General features: G+C 49.0%; 1 protein-coding gene across 8 annotated transcripts in view; it reads right to left on the reverse strand.

The window, feature by feature from the left end:
- The window catches only part of MAD1L1 (mitotic arrest deficient 1 like 1), a 492,384-nt gene that overhangs the window by 208,434 nt on the left and 266,188 nt on the right, over window positions 1-17,762 (reverse strand). For all 8 annotated transcript variants that reach the window (XM_064295955.1, XM_064295956.1, XM_064295957.1 and 5 more), the window contains one exon: window positions 2,986-3,074. In XM_064295955.1, coding sequence (XP_064152025.1) covers window positions 2,986-3,074 — 89 coding nt within the window. The remainder of the gene's footprint in view (window positions 1-2,985; window positions 3,075-17,762) is intronic.

The following is a 17,762-nucleotide window of genomic DNA, read 5'->3' on the forward strand; positions in this document are numbered from 1 at the left end:
GCTTGGTGGCAGGCGACAACATGTTTACATATATACATGTATATGATGATGGCTAAGTGCTTGGCTTCTAACTGAGAGGTTGGTGGTTTGAACCCATCCAGCGGCTCCATGGGACAAAGGCTTGGTGATTTGCCCCCATAAAGATGACAGCGTAAAAAAACCCTACGGGGCAGTTCCACTCTATCATTCAGGGTCGCTATGAGTCGGAATCAACTCAACAGAACCCATCAACAACATTTATACATGTATCATAAAGGCCCAGCCTACCCCTGCCCCTATCCTCTAGGAAGAGTGGGTACCCAGGTAAGGCGTATGGGTCAGGGCCTGCCCTGTGCCCCACCTGGCCCCTCCCCCTCTGCACCCGGCCCCTCTCCTGCCTGGCCTGTCCAGCCCCCAGATGAGGGGAGGCCTGAAGGAGGAGGCTGTTTCAGGGTGAGTGTGATGAATGACCGATCATCAGCATCCACTCTGTCTTCCTCTGAACAACCATGTCAGAACACGCTCCACAGTGAATTTTGTAACAGATTTGCAAGAACATCACTTCACACTCAGAGAAAAAAAAAGGAGGAGGAAAATTTAAAGAGATTAAAAAGAAAAAAAAAAAAGGAAGGGAGACTTCCTAAATTCCCTCTCTGTCCGTCTGTGTCTTCCTCCCTCTCTCAAGGGCCCTGTGACTGTCGGCTGGCAGGGAGATCAAAGGTGTGCCTGGGCCCCGAGTGTTCACAGGGTCTCCTTCTAGAAAGCTTCTTTAGAGAGCGGGAGAAGGGGGAGGAGGCCAATCTGAGTGTGACTGGATGTCCTCAGGTGCCTGTTCCTGTGAGCCTGGGAGGTTCCCATTCTACGGGAACCAAGTCCTACCTGGCAGAGCTGTCATTCCACATCCAAGTGGGGCAGGCGCCCGATGCCGGGAGGCCGGCCAGTCTCTGCAGCAGGCCCAGCCTCCCTGCGTGCCTCTCCTACACTGCTGGTGGGAGGGCAAGGCTGAGGCAGCCACTGCTGTTCCCAGCGACGCATCGTAAGCAGACGTTGGCCCAACTTCTATTAATTAGACACAAAGGCACTCTCCACAGCTGCTTTCCAAAACAGGGTGGCAGGGACAAGAAGCTCTGATGTAAACAACACCAACACGAAAGCCTTTAAAAAATTTTAAAATATAAATCCAAACAAAACTAAAAACAAATTGAACCTAGACAGTGTTCGGTCGACACCAGCCCGAGGGCATGCTCTGTTAGCAGCAGAATTAAAGGCTGTAGACACAGAGGAAGTCCCCGGGTGGCAGAACAGCTTGACTCGGTTACTAACTTAAAGGCTGGAGGTTCAAATCCACCTGCAGCACTGCAGAAAAAAAAGTCTGGCAATATCTGCTTCCTTAAAGATTACAGACTAGGAAACAATGCAGCAGTTCTACTCTGTCACATGGGGTCACCGGGAGTCAGGCCCGGCAGAAAGAATCCCTCCCTGGGAGAGGAAGCCAAGCAGCAGCTCTGCTGGGCACAGTGGGAGAGCTGTGTGTGAGCCCAGCTCCACAGCCTGGGTCTGGGCAGATACACCTGGAGGATGAAGGGCTTGGCCACACAAGCTTCAGGGAGGAGGGAGGAAGTGCCCACCTCTATCCCAACTGCCTCTGAGCAGCTGCAGCCCCCTGTGCCCACAGGACCAAGGTCCCATGGTTCCAGGCAGCACCCAGGCCCTTAAGCAGCTGGTCATAGTCACCAGCCTCATTCCCTGATGTCACGGCGCTCCACCACTGGCCCTCATGCAAACAGCCCCTGCCTCACCCTTTCCAGGGCCCTCTGTGCCTCTGGTGGCCCTGAACCACGGGAGACAGATGGGTGGCATCTGTCCCCTGATGACTCTGCCCCAGCTTTCAGAAGGACACAGTGAAGCTGGAATGCTGAGTCGCCCTTGTCATGTAGCAGGGGCTCCCAGCTGCATGGGACACACTTCCTCTGTGCCCAACGAGACCCAGTGATCACACACACACACACACATACAAACCCCAACCAGCTTCCATCGAGTCAAACCCAACTCATATTGACCCCATGTGTGTCAGAGTAGAACTGGGCTCCACAGGGTTTTCAATGGCTCATTTTTCAGAAGTAGATTTCTGGGCCTTTCTTCTGAGGTGCCTCTGGTTGGACTCAAACCTCCAACCTTTTGGTTAGCAGTGAGCACATTAATTGTTTGCAATACCCAGGGAGCCATTGATGATTACCAAAAAATAAAAAACAAACAAAACAAAAATCCAAACACATTGCCATAGAGTCCATTCCAACCCCAACACCCTGCTCAAAAGCCACGTCCTCTGTGTATGGCAATAACTGTCTTTATCACCAGCCTGGGGTGCTCCGGAAAGTCAGGGTTTGGGGGAAGGCTGATGTGCTGGGGGGGGGGGATGGGGAAGGGGCAGGAGATACTGTGAACACACCCTGAGAAAACCAAGAAATGCTCGCCTGAAATGAGGATTGAGGGTGTGTAGATGACGAACAGAAATGCAACCAGTCTGGTTGTGCTTTGTGTGTGACCCTCTTCTGAGAGGGAGGTGGGTCTGCACCTGGCCACTGTACCCCTACCCACAGCTCCTCCCGGCCTCCACGGATGGCACGGGAGGTGGGGGGGCTGGTCCCTGCTGTCTCTTCTGCAGTTCCCAGCAGAGGCTAGTGATGCTGATATCTGCTCTGCTCTGAGTGGCAAGGAGCCCACCAGACTGTCACTGTTGGACTGGGAAATGACGTTGAGAAACTCCAGACCAGTGGAGACAAACTTTTCTGCAGAGAGCAGCCCAAACAAACAAAAAAAGAACCCAAACTCACTGCTGTGGAGTCGATTCTGACTCACAGCGACTCTACAGGACAGAGCAGCCCAAGTGGAGGGAATTCTACTTAAACAGAAAGAACCTTCCCAGCAGGCAGGACAGAGAGGCTTGAACAGACCCTAGGGGTTAAGGAGTGAAGTGCAGAGACAGGCAGGGCTGAGAGGCCATACCTGAGCGTGTCTACTTCCTCCCTGGAGAACAAGAAGCTCTGGTCAGCAGGGTCTGCCTGGGACTTCAAGAGCTTCAGCTCCATCTCCAGCTGCAAGAAGACACAGGGACAAGGGTCAGCTCAGATGTGGGCCGGCGGGGGGGGGGGGGTGCTTGCTGCCACAAGGCCGCAGGCATAGACACAGGCTGGGACAGAGGCCAGCTGACACAAAGCAGTGCCCCCACTGGCTCCTGATGGCTGGAAAGGGCCCCTCCAGCCTGAGAACAGACACTCTAAAGAGGTCCTGTGGTCTAAGGCCCTCACACGGCCCCCTCCTGGGAGGGGGGCAATTATACCTCTGTTGGGTGGCAGGCTCAAACGGAGTTCTGGCCACTCTTCCAGTCCAGCCCTCGGTTACCCCAGCCCCTCAACCACAGTCCTACTTGGGCGCCCCCAAGGAATGTCAGTAAAGGAGAGGAGAGTGGAGGCTATGCGGGGAGGTAGGCTGGAGGGTGAGCTTCAGGGAGAGACGGCTCGAAGCCACACCAGCTCACCCACTTCAAAAATGGACGTCTTTAGAGCCTCAGGCCTCACTTCTGAAAACAAGGCCCATGAGGTCATACAGGGAGCCCCAGGGACCCCACTTCTGAAAGAAGGCTCATAAGGTCACATAGGGGAGCCCTGGGGACCTCACTTTTGAAATGAGGCCCACAAGGTCATGCAGGGGAGCCCTGGGGATCCCACTTCTGAAAACAAGGCCCAAGAGGTCATGCAGGGGAACCCTAGTGCAGAGCAGGGCTCCAGCCACACCCATGGGCCCACTCCATAGGAAGGCCTGCTCTGCATCCCCACAGGTCCCCAATGTCCTTCTGAGGTCATGTCTTCAGTCCACCACCAGCCCCCCAACCTGCGCAGTTTGCCACCCATCAGCCTGGCCACCCCGCGGCCAGTTACAGAGCCCCTCCTGGTATTCTGGGCTGCAGCCATGTTCTGCCATGGTCCTCACTCATGCCCGATCTGCCCTGCCCACTCAGCCCTGCACTCCAGGTCCCTGTGCCTGGAAGGCCCTGCCCTCCTCTTCCTCTGTCCCAGCAGAATGCCACATCCCCCGAGACCTCATGTCCCCCTGACACTCCACTACCCCCGAGACCCTACATCCCCTGAGAGCCTGTGAACCTGATATGAGTGCTCACAGCACCCAGTGAGTACTCATCGTCATATGCCTCGCCCTGTTTGTGGTTACAGCTCTGTCTCTGTGCCCACCAATCCAGCCTGGTCTCTCTCTAGCACAGGGCTGCAATCCCTGGGAGTGCAGATACGTCTGTCTGTCTGTCTGTCATCTGCCTGGGCCTGGACCACAGCAGGCCCTCGGTAACTATCTGTTGAAGTAGAGATCAGAGGAGTGCAAGGGGGCAGGTTAGGGGGTGTAGGGTGCAGACCCAAACCTGCCGGCCAAGTTCCCTCCCTACTGCTCCCAGGGCTGGAGCTGGAGGTGTGGATGCAGACCCAACTGCATCGGCCCAGGGCTCTTCTCCTGATCCTTGCAGATAGGGCTGGATTTTGTCAAATGCCTTTTATAAATCATATACGGAAAAGATATTATATAAATAATATTCTAAACTCGCATGGACACCCTAGTCCTGGAACAAGCCCTACTGGCTAAGGTGTGTTCTGATGTGCTGGGGATTCCATTTCCTAGCAAGTTAGCCTAGAAGTTTGCAAGGGTGACTGGCCTGTAGAGCGCGTGTGTGTACACATGCAGTGTTCAATCCATCACCTTGACTTCACATTCTGGTGATGTTCCATGGCCTCCTCACGTGCTGGGCAGTGCCCGGCGCCCCTGGCTGTTTGCTGATGGTCAGCGTGCTGTGCTGGAGGCCACCTGTCCACTCACAGGGTTCCCTGTGAAGAAGCCACCTCATTGCAGCAGGAATAGCACAGGGAGCGTGCACTCAAGTACCATTCAACATCTGGACGCACCCCCCAGGGCCGTGAGTGATGGCCACAGGGATGGTTGTCAAATGGAAAGGGAGTCTTTAGTGCAAACATGCTTGAATAATTCTGTTCCAACAGAAGTCATTCGTCATTAAAAACTATCTCAGTAAACCCTACCAGATTCTAAGGGGGAACTGGAAGTATAAGGGGATGGGGCTCTAAAAATAAACAAGCCTTGTGGTCACCACAGAGTCCACTGGCTTGACCAGGAGCTTGAACCCCCCAGGTCAAGAAGACTTGCCTGGAGGAAGCAGAATGGCTGAGAGCTAAACCTGGGCTGATGTTGTGAATGGAGCCACACACTTAGAACTGAGAGGCACGTTGTCTCAGCCATGCAGCACCCTGGCAGCTGGGAGGGTGCGGAGACCAGCAGAGCTGCAAGACAGAAGGGTCCCTGGGAGATCTCCGCCCCTCTTGATCAGGACCCAGGTATATCGTGTCCCTTCCAGGTTCTCTGAGATGTTTGGTCATGAAAGATACTTAGCCTGAAGATACGTGAGTCAGAGACCGAATATAAAGAGCATATGGACAAATCTTGTGCCAATTTCAGAGTCCATCCACTGGCGTTAGTGTTTCAAGATCTGCTGGGACTGTCTCCACCCCACGTCCCAACACTCTTAGTTGTCAAAATTCCTGGGAACTTGCTTATTACTCCACGGAATTTTAGCTTTCATTGTCCCTGCACCCCCATTCCACCCCCAACCATCGAAAACGTGCTTTTTTTTTCAAAAATGGGGACTGTGTCAAATTTATAGACAGCCTTTGGGAGAATGACCCTCTTTAGGACACTGACTCTCCTACTCAAGAACTCAGTATGTCTTTCCGTCTGTTGGAGCTTTCTTTCATGACCCCCAAGAGCATGTGAGTTCTTCACACAGTCCTTGCACGTTTCCTATAGGTATTTATTCTTGGGTATTTTAGCTTTTTGTCTTTTCCGTTGTTGTTGCTGCTGTATATGGGATGTTTTCAGCTGTTCTATCTCTAACTGGTGGTTAAATTAATACTAAATTCTGATTGATGGCAGTAGTTTCCAGGCGATTGTCTGGGTATACAGGCATAGCATCTGAAAAGAACTATTATTTTCCTCCACCTCCTCACTATTTATACCTTGGGTTTCTCCCCCATGCCCAATTTTGATGACCTGTATCGCCAGAATAATATTAGGATGGTAATACTGGCATCCCTGTGTGGCTTCCCTGGAACTGCAGCTAGAATTTTCTTGTTTACATATAGCACATCAGTTTGGGGTTGAAACGGGTATATTCAATCATTTTAAGAAATTATCCATAGATTCATTTTTATGAAGGGTTTTAAATCAAGACTGAAAGTTGAATTGTGTCAAAAGCTTTTTTTTAAAATCATCTATATGGAGAAGGTATTATATAAATAATACCCTAAACTCCCATTGACATCCCTGCCCAGAACGAGCCCTACCTGCAGGGGTGTGTTCTGATGTGCTGGGGGATTCCATTTCCTAACAACTTAGCCTTGAAGTTCACAAGGATGACTGTAGTTGGTGTATGTGTGTGCATGTGGGCATGTATACACACAGGTGTGTGATCTTTGTAGATCTGGTAATGCCCATTTTCGAGGAACATTCTAGAACCTTTCCTCCTTTTCCCATGCTCTAGAATCATTTATACAGTGTTGAAAGTGTCTGCATTTTGAAGATCTGGTAGAATTTCCCTGTGAAATAGGCTCCTTTTCATGACGCCTTGTCTGATCCTTTTTGTGGGTGGAGGGCAGGATGGGTGGTTTTGTGCCAACGTTACTTATTCTGTACTACTCCGTCTGCTCAAAATTTCTCTCTCTTCTTAAGTAGTAATTAATAGATTATAATTTCCTACAAAATTATCCATTTGATTGAGGGTTTCATTTGAAAAGAGTTGAGATACGTAGTCACATAATTCCTTTTAAATGTATTTAATTTTTAATTTTTGTTTCTATTGATTTTATTATTGACGTAGAGATAACACACAGTCATCTTAAGTGCATAGCTTCATGACATTTTGGCTAAGCGCTTGGCTGCTAACCGAAAGGTTGGCAACTCAAACCCATCAGTGGCTCCACAGGAAAAAGAACTGTCGATTCGCTCCCCTAAAGGTTACAGCCTAGGAAACCCTATGGGGCAGCTCTACTCTGCCCTACAGGGTCGCTATGAGTCAAAACTGACTCAACGGCACCCAACAACAACAACAACAACATACCTGGGCAACCATTACTCAGATTAAGACGGAGAAGCTTCAGCCTCTCCCCCCGAAACTCTTCATAACTGTGATTGTTAAGGTTATGTGTCACCTTGGCTTGGCCATGATTCTCAGTAGTTTTGGCAGTTATAATGTAGCTTGGCAGTCGCATGATGTTGGGATCACTTCCATGATGAGATTTGATACAATGTGATCACCTCCATGAGGGATCTGCTGTGAGTAGCCAGTCAGTTGAAAGGAGTTTCCTTGGATGTGTGGCCTGCATCAAACATGTAAGTGGACTTTCTGGCAAGACTCGTGGGCTTTTGCTCGCTCTGGATCCTGCAGCTGGCTTCTGTTCGTCTGACCTTCAGTTCTTGGGACCTGAGCTAGCAGCTTACCTGCAGTCTTGCCTGCCAATCTTGGGATTCATCAATCTTCATAGTCTCTGAGCAAAAGCTCTGCTCTCTGACCTGCCGATTTTGGGTTTGCCAGCTCCTGCAGCTATGTGAAATCAGGAGAAACCTCTATCCTGATCCACAGGCTTGGAATGTTCCAGCCTCTACAACCGCATGAGCCATTTCCTTGATATCAATGTCTCTCTCTCTCTATTTATTGCTGATGTCAGATGGATCCTGGCTGAAAGCAGAGAATACCAGAAAGATGTTTTACCATGTTTTATTGACTATGCAAAGGCTTCAACTACGTGGATCGTAAGAAATTACAGATAACATTTCAAAGAATGGGAATTGCAGAACGCTTAGTCATGCTCCTGAGGAATCTGTACATATATCAAGAGGCAGTCGTTTCAACAGAACAAGGAGATACTGCATGGTTTAAGGTCAGGAAAGGTGCATGTCAGGGTTGTATCCTTTCACAACACCTATTCAATCTGTATGCTGAGCAAATACTCTCAGAAGCTGCACTATATGAAGAAGAACGGGGCATTAGGATTGGAGGAAAACTCAGTAACAACCTGTGTTATGCAGATGACACAATCTTGCTTGCTGAAAGTGAAGTGAACTCGAAGCACTTACTGATAAAGATCAAAGATCACAGCCTTTGGTATGGATTACACCTCAACATAAAGAAAACAAAAATCCTCACAACTGGACCAAAAAGCAACATCATGATAAACGGAGAAAAGATTGAAGTTGTCAAGGATTTCATTTTACCTGGATCTGTAATCAACAACCATGGAAGCAGAAATCAAGAAATCAAATGATTTCTGTTGCTGCAAAAGACCTCTTAAAGTGTTGAAAGGCAAAGATGCCACCTTGAAGACTAAGGTGAGCCTGACCCAAGCCATGCTGTTTTCAATTGTCTCATATGCTTGAAAAAGCTGGACGATGAGTAAGGAAGACTAAAGAAGAACTGATGCCTCTGAATAGTGGTGTTGGCGAAAAATATTGAATATACCATGGACTGCCCAAAGAATGAACAAATCTGTCTTGGAAAAAGTACAACCAGAATGCTATATGTCACATAGCTTGGAAATGTTATTAGGAGGGATCAGTCCCTGGAAAAGGACATCATGCTTGGTAAAGCGGGTCAGTGAAAAAGAGGAAGGCCATCAACGAGATGGACTGACACAGAGGCTGCAACAATGGGCTCAAGCATAACAATTGTGAGAATGGCGTAGGACCGGGCAGTGTTCCGTTCTGTTGTACACAGGGTTAGAATCGACTCAATGGCACCTAAGAACAACAACTATATATATTTACACACTTTACCGGTTTTGCTTCTCTAGAGAACCCAGCCTAAGACAGTGCCCCTCCCTATCAAAAACCCCAACATAATCACCCTTACTTCTTATTTGGGGTACTTCTGCTTTCTATTTTTTTCTTTTTTTTTTACTAGAATTGTGAATAATTCCTATGTTTTACTCGTTTTATTTCAGAGAACAGGCATTCAGGTTTAATTATTTTTTCTACCATTTTTCACTTTCTTATTAACTTCTGCCTGGATCTTTACAAATTCCTACCTTCCACTTTGCTCACTTTTATTTTCTTTTCCTTTTCTGTCTTCTTGAGCTGGGTGTTTAACCCATATTATTCATTCTTTCTTGTTCAGTAATATAAATATTTAAACCCACGAATTTTCTTCTGGGCACTCTTGTAGATGTTTCCTATAGATGTGTCTCCATTACAATTATTTTCTACATTTTTAAACTGCATTTCTTTTTTGAGTCAGGATTATTCAAGTTTTTTTTTTTTTTTTTTTTGATTGGTTGGTTGATTGTTTAAATTTTTAAGAGTTAGGAGTTGTCCCCCGCCCCTTCTGGTTTTGTTCTTAATTTCAAATTTCATCACATCGTAATCAGAGAACGTTGTCTGCACTGGTTCTACCTATTTGAATTTATAACGATTTTTCTTATTACCCAGTATGTAATTAATTTTTGTGAACATTTTCTATTCTATGAGCCCTTTTAAAAAAGAGGGTGTGGTCTAGTTTCTGGGTTAAGGGATGAATACATATAAAAGAGAACTTCTATTTTTTCTATAATGTATTCTTTGTCGACTTGACATGCCATGGAGAGTAAGTGAAATAAACTATGCTACGACTGCCTTGCTTGACAATTTCCCTGGCATCTCTTCCTCACTGTGGCGTTGCTGAATGTTGATGAACTGCCATTTCGTATACACGTATTCATCATCATATTCACGCATTCTAAACAGCACCTTTAGTATTGAAAAGTACCTTTCTTTGTCGTCTGTCATGCTTTTTGGCTTGAACTCAACTCAGCTGCAATCGAGATTACAGCCTCTGCTTCTTAAGTTCACAATCGCCTCGGCTGTGCCTTTGCATCCTACGTTTTCCAACTTCTTTGGTTTTGCTTTGTAACTCAGTCAGAAAGTCTTTTCCTTTTAACAGGAGAATTTAGCTTATTTATATTTTGCTACATGTTGGGATTTATTCCTGTTCTACTATATTTTGCTTTCTGCTTTATTGCTTGAAACTATCTCATTATGTGGCCTTTTTGTTTTGTTTGCTTTTTTTTGCAGGTAGTTCTCTTGTATATTTAGAAAGGTTTGTATGTTTTGGTCTAGTGGTTACTTTTATAACTCTTAGCTTTATGTAAAACCTATGCTTTTCTATTCTTTGTTGTTGTTAGCTGCCATCGTGTCAACTCCGGCTCATGGCGACCTTTTGGACAACAGAACAAACGCTACCTGGTCCTGCATCATCCTCAAGGTTGCCAGCATGTTCAAGTCCATTGTTGTGGCTATTGTGCCAGTCCATCTCACTGAGGGTCTCCCTTACCCTCGCCACCCTCTACTTCACCAAACATGATGTCTTCCTCCACAGACTGATCCCTCATGACGATGTGCGTAAGTCAGAAAATATTCTGTTGTGATCCACAAGGTTTTCATTTCCTCATTTTCAGAAGCACATCACCAGGCCTTTCTTCCTAGTCTATTTTAGTCTGGAAGCTCCACTAAAACCTGTCCTCCATGGGTGACCCTGTTGGTATTTGAAATACCAGTGGCATAGTTTCCAGTGTCACAGTAACACAAGCCACCAGAGTAGGACAAGTTATTTCTTCAGACAGTATCTATTCTATTTCCAATGTTGACTAGTTAAATATATTATCTTTCTTATCACCTACCTTTATACAGTTATATATACTTTTACTACTTGGTGTTATCTTTAAATGGTATATTTTATTCTCTAGCTATTAATGATGAAAAAACCAACATTCTTATGCCTTCTCTCTTCCCACTTTTTATTAAATATACAAATCCTACAACACCAGGACATAGCATTTCCATTGTTTTGTCTCCCTAATTTCCACCAGAGTCTTAGTCCACCAATCCGTAGATGAAATGCTGGCAGCTGGTCCTTCGACAGGCGTACCCAGGCCTCCCCTCTGCCTGTGTCCCTGTCTACCTTCCTTTCCTGCCCTGGGGGCTGATGGCCATGGCTCAGCTCCCCTGGGGTCTCGCCACCTCTTATTTCCTGGCCAAAGGTTCGGATATGATTTCCATCTGCTCACCATCAATTTTTCCTGTGAAATGGTCCCTGCCATTTGTCCTTCTCACTTCTCTGCTTTTGTTCTTCTACAATCTCCTGATGTAGCCTCTCTGGACTCATTGCTGAGGAGGAGTTTTATCCACACCAGCCTTGTGAGGACGATCTTCACACTGAGGAAAGAACTGGCCCTCTCAGGGCTGGAAGTTCTGTTTCATTTTAAATCTAGATGGCTCTGGGTAGAAGTTCAATCACCCTTTACTGCTTCCCTCTAGCAACAGGCAGGATGCGGTGAGCTTTCCCGTAAGAGCATAACCATCTGCTGTTGGAGATAGGCTGCTGCCTGCAGACATGACTTCTGTGCAGGATTCATACTCACCTCTGCCTCTTCTGATGTCTAACTAGAGAGAGCCAGGGACCCACTGCTGCCGCTGCTGCCACACCCCAGGCTCCCACTGATGCAAACACGGGGATCCCAGTGCCCCGTGGTGAGGAGAGGTTTCTAGCTTCTGTGGCACCCCGTCTCAGTGTCTTCCTGTGTGTACCTCCCTTCCCCAGCCCCGACCTCCATGCTGGGGCCAGCTTCCTCCCAAGTGGGGTCTGGGTTTTAGGTATGCATCTAAGATTCCAGAATTTGTTTGCTGTTTTGGTTTTCATGCCTCTTGTCATTTTTGGATGGTTTCCAGGGAAGAAGGGAGAAACGCTGACTTAGGCCATAATGTTCAAAGCACAAATCAGGCTCTTTTATTCTGACTTGTAACCTTGGCATCATAACTAATACACATGGCAGCTTCATTCTCCTGGGCCCACTCCTCCCTCTGCCCTTGACTTCTCAGTGGCCTCTGGCCTGTGAGCTCCCTGACCCTTCTTCTTGGGGGCTCATTCCCTCTCGTGTACCCTCCAGTCCCCAGCCCAGGACAGTGGCTGGAAAAAAGCAGGAACACTGTAAATGTTTATAGATCCTCTTTCCACTTGTACCCCAATTCCCATCCATCTGGCAGGTCAAACTCCAAGGCCACCTTGCCCATCAGGCCTCCCAAATGCCCCCACGTGCCACCTCCCCCATCAGGCCTCCCCAACTCCCCCACGTGCCACTTTCCCCATCAGGCCTCTCCAACGCCCCCACGTGCCACCTCCCCCATCAAGCCTCCCCAATGCCCCCACATGCCACCTCTCCCATTAGGCCTCCCCAATGCCCCCCATGTGCCCCCTCCTTCATCAGACTTCCCCAAAGCCCCCATGTGACACCTCCTCCATCAGACTTCCCCAATATCCCCACATGCCACCTTCTCCATCAGACCTCTAGGTTCCACCTCCCCCATCAAATCTCCCTAATGCCCCCCGCCATGTGCCACCACCCCATAAGACCTCCAGGTGCCACCTCCCTCATCAAGCTTCCCCAATGCCCTCCACATGCTGCCTGCCCCATCAAACCTTCCCTACACCCCCCACTTGCCACTTTCCTCATCAGATCTCCCCAACATCCCCACATGCCCCCTCCCACATCAGACTTCCCGAACTCCCCCTGTGTGCCACCTCCATCAGACCTCCCCTATACCCCCACATGCCACCTCCCCCATCAGACCTCCTCGACACCCCCCATGTGTCCCCTTCCCCACCAGGCCCCCCTGACACCCTCATGTGCTACCTCTCCTATCAGCCCTTCATGTGCCACCACCCCCAGCAGGCCTCCCCAATGCCCCCCACACGCCACCTCCCCCATCAGACCTCCCCAGTGACCCCCACATGTCCCTTCACCTACCAGGTCGTCAGATTCCATCTCCCCCATCAGAGTTCCCCTATGCCCCCACGTGCCCCCTCCCTCACCAGACCTCCCCAACACCCCTCCCCCGTGCTTGCTGTGTGAACCCCCCCAGGTCTTTGTGGCACCGTGCCTACCCGATTCCTGCATACGCACGGTGTGTGTACATGACAGCGCACCCTGTGATGTCATCGTTCATGCACAGGACATCTCTTTCCCACCGGCCTGGGACTGCTTGAAGGCCAAGGCTGCACCTTATTCAGTTTAGTCCCTGACTCCCACTCGGCATATGGTGGGTACTCTCCACAGTTGGGCAGGGGCACAGGAGTGTGTGGGTGATGATGATGAGGATGGGTGCACAGCTGACTCCCCTGGAGGGGTATTCTGGGCAGGGCCAGGGGCCATGAAGGAGGGAGATCCTGGCACAGGGCAGAGGGGGGAGGGCTAGGTAAGCCCTGGGGGGATATACTGGGCAGGGCCAGGGAGCACAGGGCAGGGAGACCCCAGCACAGGGCTGGTGGTGAGGCCGGGAACAGAACTCCAGAGAGAAAACACAAGACCCAGAATTGTGTTTACCTGCTAGTCACTCAATTTGAGGAATGGCTCAAACACATCGATTCTCAAAGGAGGTAAACCCAGTCAGGCTTAGACAGATCTTGGCTGCTGGAGGATGACAGATGAGGAAGCTGCCACGGGTAACTCCGTGAACAGCTTCAAACGCACACACAAAAGCCCACCCACCCTGTCCCCTGCCACCCACGTGCATCAGCCCCCCACCTCCTTCTCCTCCCTCTCGCGCTGAGAACTTGGCCATGGCAAGCTGGCGGCAGGGAGCATTCCATGAAGATACTGAGTGTGGAGGTGCTGGTGAAGGGGTGCTGGGAGCCCAAGCCTGGGCTGCCTCAGTTTCCCCATTTGTGGAATGGGGACACCACCATCTACACTCTAGGTCAAAGCATCGTATTAGAACACCTGTATTAGAACGTTCAGCCCAGTGCATGGTATACAGTAGGTGCTCAATACACACTCTTACCAACACATGTATACAAGCACCTGCCTCTCATGTCCTCACTCTCACCCCTAAACACATACTCTCACCCCCTCATCTTCCCAAACACCCCACATCTAATACAGACCTGGTGGTGCCTCTAACTTAATGTGGCTGAGGCTGTCTCGTCCGCTCTGCGGGCCTCATCTTCCCTTCCATGGACTGTGTCCTCTGGGCCCCCATCCCACTCCCCGCAAGCTGGCCAAGGTCCTGGGTCTGAGCCAGGAGCAGAGGTGTTTGTTACCAGCTCCCTTTTTGCCAGCGTAAACTAATCCACCTTGCTATTAGTTGGCACCAGAAGAAGTGAAGAGAAATTTGGAAATGCATTAATATTGCAACCAAGAACTACCTATTTCATATTTCACTGAGAAAAATCTGTATTTACAGCTGGTATAGAAAAAAGAACACAAGGACTAATTGGATCGCATTTTTGAAGAGGTCTCACTAAACGGCTTAAAACCACACAAGCCCCGTTCTATAACCCACCTGAGGACAAATGCACTTCCCAGCAAAAGGGACTCAGAGCACAGTGGTTTTCTCGGGGACCATCTCAACCCCAGAGGCTGGGTCACACACGAGTGCACACACACCCGTGATGTGAGTGTGTGGGAAGTCACACCCAGCACCCACAAAGCCCCTGGAGTAGGCACACTTGGTGACAGGGCTCTCCGCCCTGCTGAGGACAGAGCCGTTCTACAAATTTAGCATGGACACCTCTCTGTTTCATTTCCAAATTTAATCTCCTAGAGAGAGGGTTCACTCTGCCCATTTCCAGCCTCTGAAGTTAATACACAAATTTATATTCCTTTCTCTGGCTCACTCTCCTAAATTAAGAGGCATAATTACCAGCAGTGTCTGCTCTGAATGAACTACAGCCTGGGAGAAGAGGCTGGCTGCTCCAGCACCTTCCCTTCCAATGCGGGTGCTGCTGGCCTTGCCGGCCCATGGTCACTGCTTGGCTGTATCACACACTGGGTGTGGGGGTGCTCTAGAGCCTCCCAGCAGATCAGTCTGGGGCTCCCCGCAGGTCAGCTGCCATGTCTCCACTGCCCTTCTTACTGCACGGGATTGGAGGGAGAAGAGAGGCCAGGAAAGGGCAGATCGCCTCCCAAAGTCTGGGCTGGAACTGGAACAGACTTCCAGGGCTCCTTGTCCCTGCCCTTTCTGCTGTCTCTTTATGCCCCTTATCTGCAGGGGCTGGGGCTGGCCAAGGCTGGATGCCCAGCTGCGGTGTCACCTTGCAGGGCTGACTCCTGCCCCTAGTCCCTCTGTAGCTGTGTAGGAAGGAGAAGGAGTGTCCCCACCCTGAAGGTATGGTCCAGCCTGGCTCTGATGGCAACAGACAGAGGAAAGAACACAGGCTATGGGGACACAGTCGAGGGGCAGCAGGGCCCTGGGCCTGGTTCCAGATGTTCAGAGTCCAGGCTTCTCCAGGTGTGATCAAGCCCAGGAGTGAAGACAGGGCAGGCTTCAAAAACCACTGAGACTGGGGTCAGAAGGCCTTTCCACAGAGGGCTAGACAGCAAGTCCTTTAGACTTTTCAGGGCACACGGTCCCCACTGTTGCAGTGCGAACACAGCTACAGCTGCATGCTAACAAATGTGCACGGGGGTGTGCTGATAAAACTTTATTCACAACGATGGCAGCAATGGGCCAGGTTTGGCCTGTGGACCAAGCCTGCTCACCACTGACCCAGGCTAAACCACCGCCCTATGGCTGAGTCTTCACAGTCAGACTCCTGCTCCTCATCACCTCCCCTGCAAACGAGCAGAGAAGGGAGGCAGGGGAAGGGCCACCTTAGTGTGGGTGGGAGGGGGCAGAGACGAGAAAGGGGCCTCCATGGTGACTACCACCCGAGGCAGCACCATGCCTCAAAGCCACTTCTTAGAATACCAGCAGCCTTCAGAAGTAATGAAATGTTCACAGAGAACTGAGAATTCCCTCAATAAGCTGAGATATGATACAACAAAGCACTGTCGGTCCTACTGAGGGCTTCCCCTGAAGGAGGGGAAAACCTATGCCCGATTTACATGCAGGCCACAGACGAGGCTCTCGTCCCAACCCTTGGGGAGAATCTGCCCAGGCAGCCCAGTCACACCACAGGGCCTGGGCATAGACAGGTCACCAGGGCCCCCGGTGTAGTCACAAGCCTCAGGGATGAGGAGCCAACTGCTCTTTTCCCTGCCACAGACAGCTGAAGCCACTTGGAACCCACAGCACCAAAACTGGGAGGTAGGCTTTGCTTCTGTTCATTGATTCCTCCAAGTCCATGTGCCACGGATGACTCCAAAGCAACAAGGTGCCCCATGACACCGCTGAGAAGAGAAGTCCTGGTGTTTCTACGGCCCTGGGTACCGTGTTCTGGACAGGCCTTCTTACTGCGTGCACGCTCTCGGCGGCCTTGCCACCCAGCTGCCTAACTCTGCACAGCATATCCCCCACACCAGGCACATCCCAGATGAGTGTGGCCACATCACCCTGTGTTCCTGTCATGGAGAAAGTGGCTGCTGATCCTGCAGACTGACTGTGCACCCCTGGAAAACAATTCCATTTCCAACGGCATAAGAAAGAAAAAAATGCTTAGGAATGAAGTTAGCCAAGGAGGCAAAAGATTTGTATACTGAAAACTATAAAACATGGCTGAAAGAAATTCAAGAAGACCTAAATAAATGGACAGACATCCCATGTTCATGGATTGGAAGACAATATTGTTAAGATGGCAATACTAGCCTAAATGATTGATGTGGAACTGAGCAACCCAAACAAAAATTCTAATAGGTTTTGTTGCAGAACTGGAAAAGCTGATTCTAAAATTCCCATGGGATTTCAAGGGACCCCAATTAGCCAGAACAATCCTGAAAAAGAAGAGCAAAGTTGGAGGACTCATAATTCTCAACTTCAAAACTTATTACCAAGTTACGGTAATCAAGACAGTGTGGTATTGGCATAAGGATAGATATATAGACCCATCAGATAGAATCAGAAGTCCAGAAATGAACCCATCAATTGGTTTTCCATAAGGGAGCCACGACCATTCGATGGGGGAATGAATAGTCTCTTCAGCAAATGATGCTGGGACAATTGGATAGTCATATGCAAAGGAATGAAGTTGGAACCTTACCTCACGCCATATACAAAATTTAACTCAAAATGGTTCAAAGACCTAAATGTAAGAGCTAAAACATAAAACTCTTAGAAGAAACACAGGCATAAATCTTCATGACCTTGGATTAGGTGATGGACTCTTAGACACAACACCAAAAGCAACAACAGAAAACACAGATAAATTTGATTTCATCAAAATTATAAACTTTTGTGTTTCAAAGGACACTATCAAGAGAGTGAAAAGACAACCCTCAGAATGGGAGAAAATAATTGCAGATTGTCCATCTGATAAGGATCTAGTATCTAGAATATATAAAGAAGTCTTTCAATTTGACAACAAAAAAACACCTAATTACAAGATGGGCAAACTACTTGAACAGACATTTCTCCACAGAGGATATACAAATACCCAACAAGAACATGAAAAGATGCTCAACATCATTAGTCATTAGGAAAATGCAAATCAAAACCAAAACGAGACACCACTGCACGCCCACTAGAATGGCAATGATCAAAAAGAGAAAAATAACAGGTGTTACTGTCACCTCTCTCTAATACTGGTGATTTGTGTCTTCTCTCTCGTTTCCTGATTCAGCTGGCTAGAGGTCAATCAATCTCAAAAGAACTATAAACCTGGCCAAGATAGAAATGACTTCTCCATCTTAGCTGGGGGTCATAGGCTGTCTTCCTGGGAGGGGAGCAAGGAGTCCAGAGACCCAGGGGGTGGTGGC

This window comes from Loxodonta africana, chromosome 12 (genome assembly GCF_030014295.1).
Source record: "Loxodonta africana isolate mLoxAfr1 chromosome 12, mLoxAfr1.hap2, whole genome shotgun sequence".
Taxonomy (NCBI): Eukaryota; Metazoa; Chordata; class Mammalia; order Proboscidea; family Elephantidae; genus Loxodonta; species Loxodonta africana.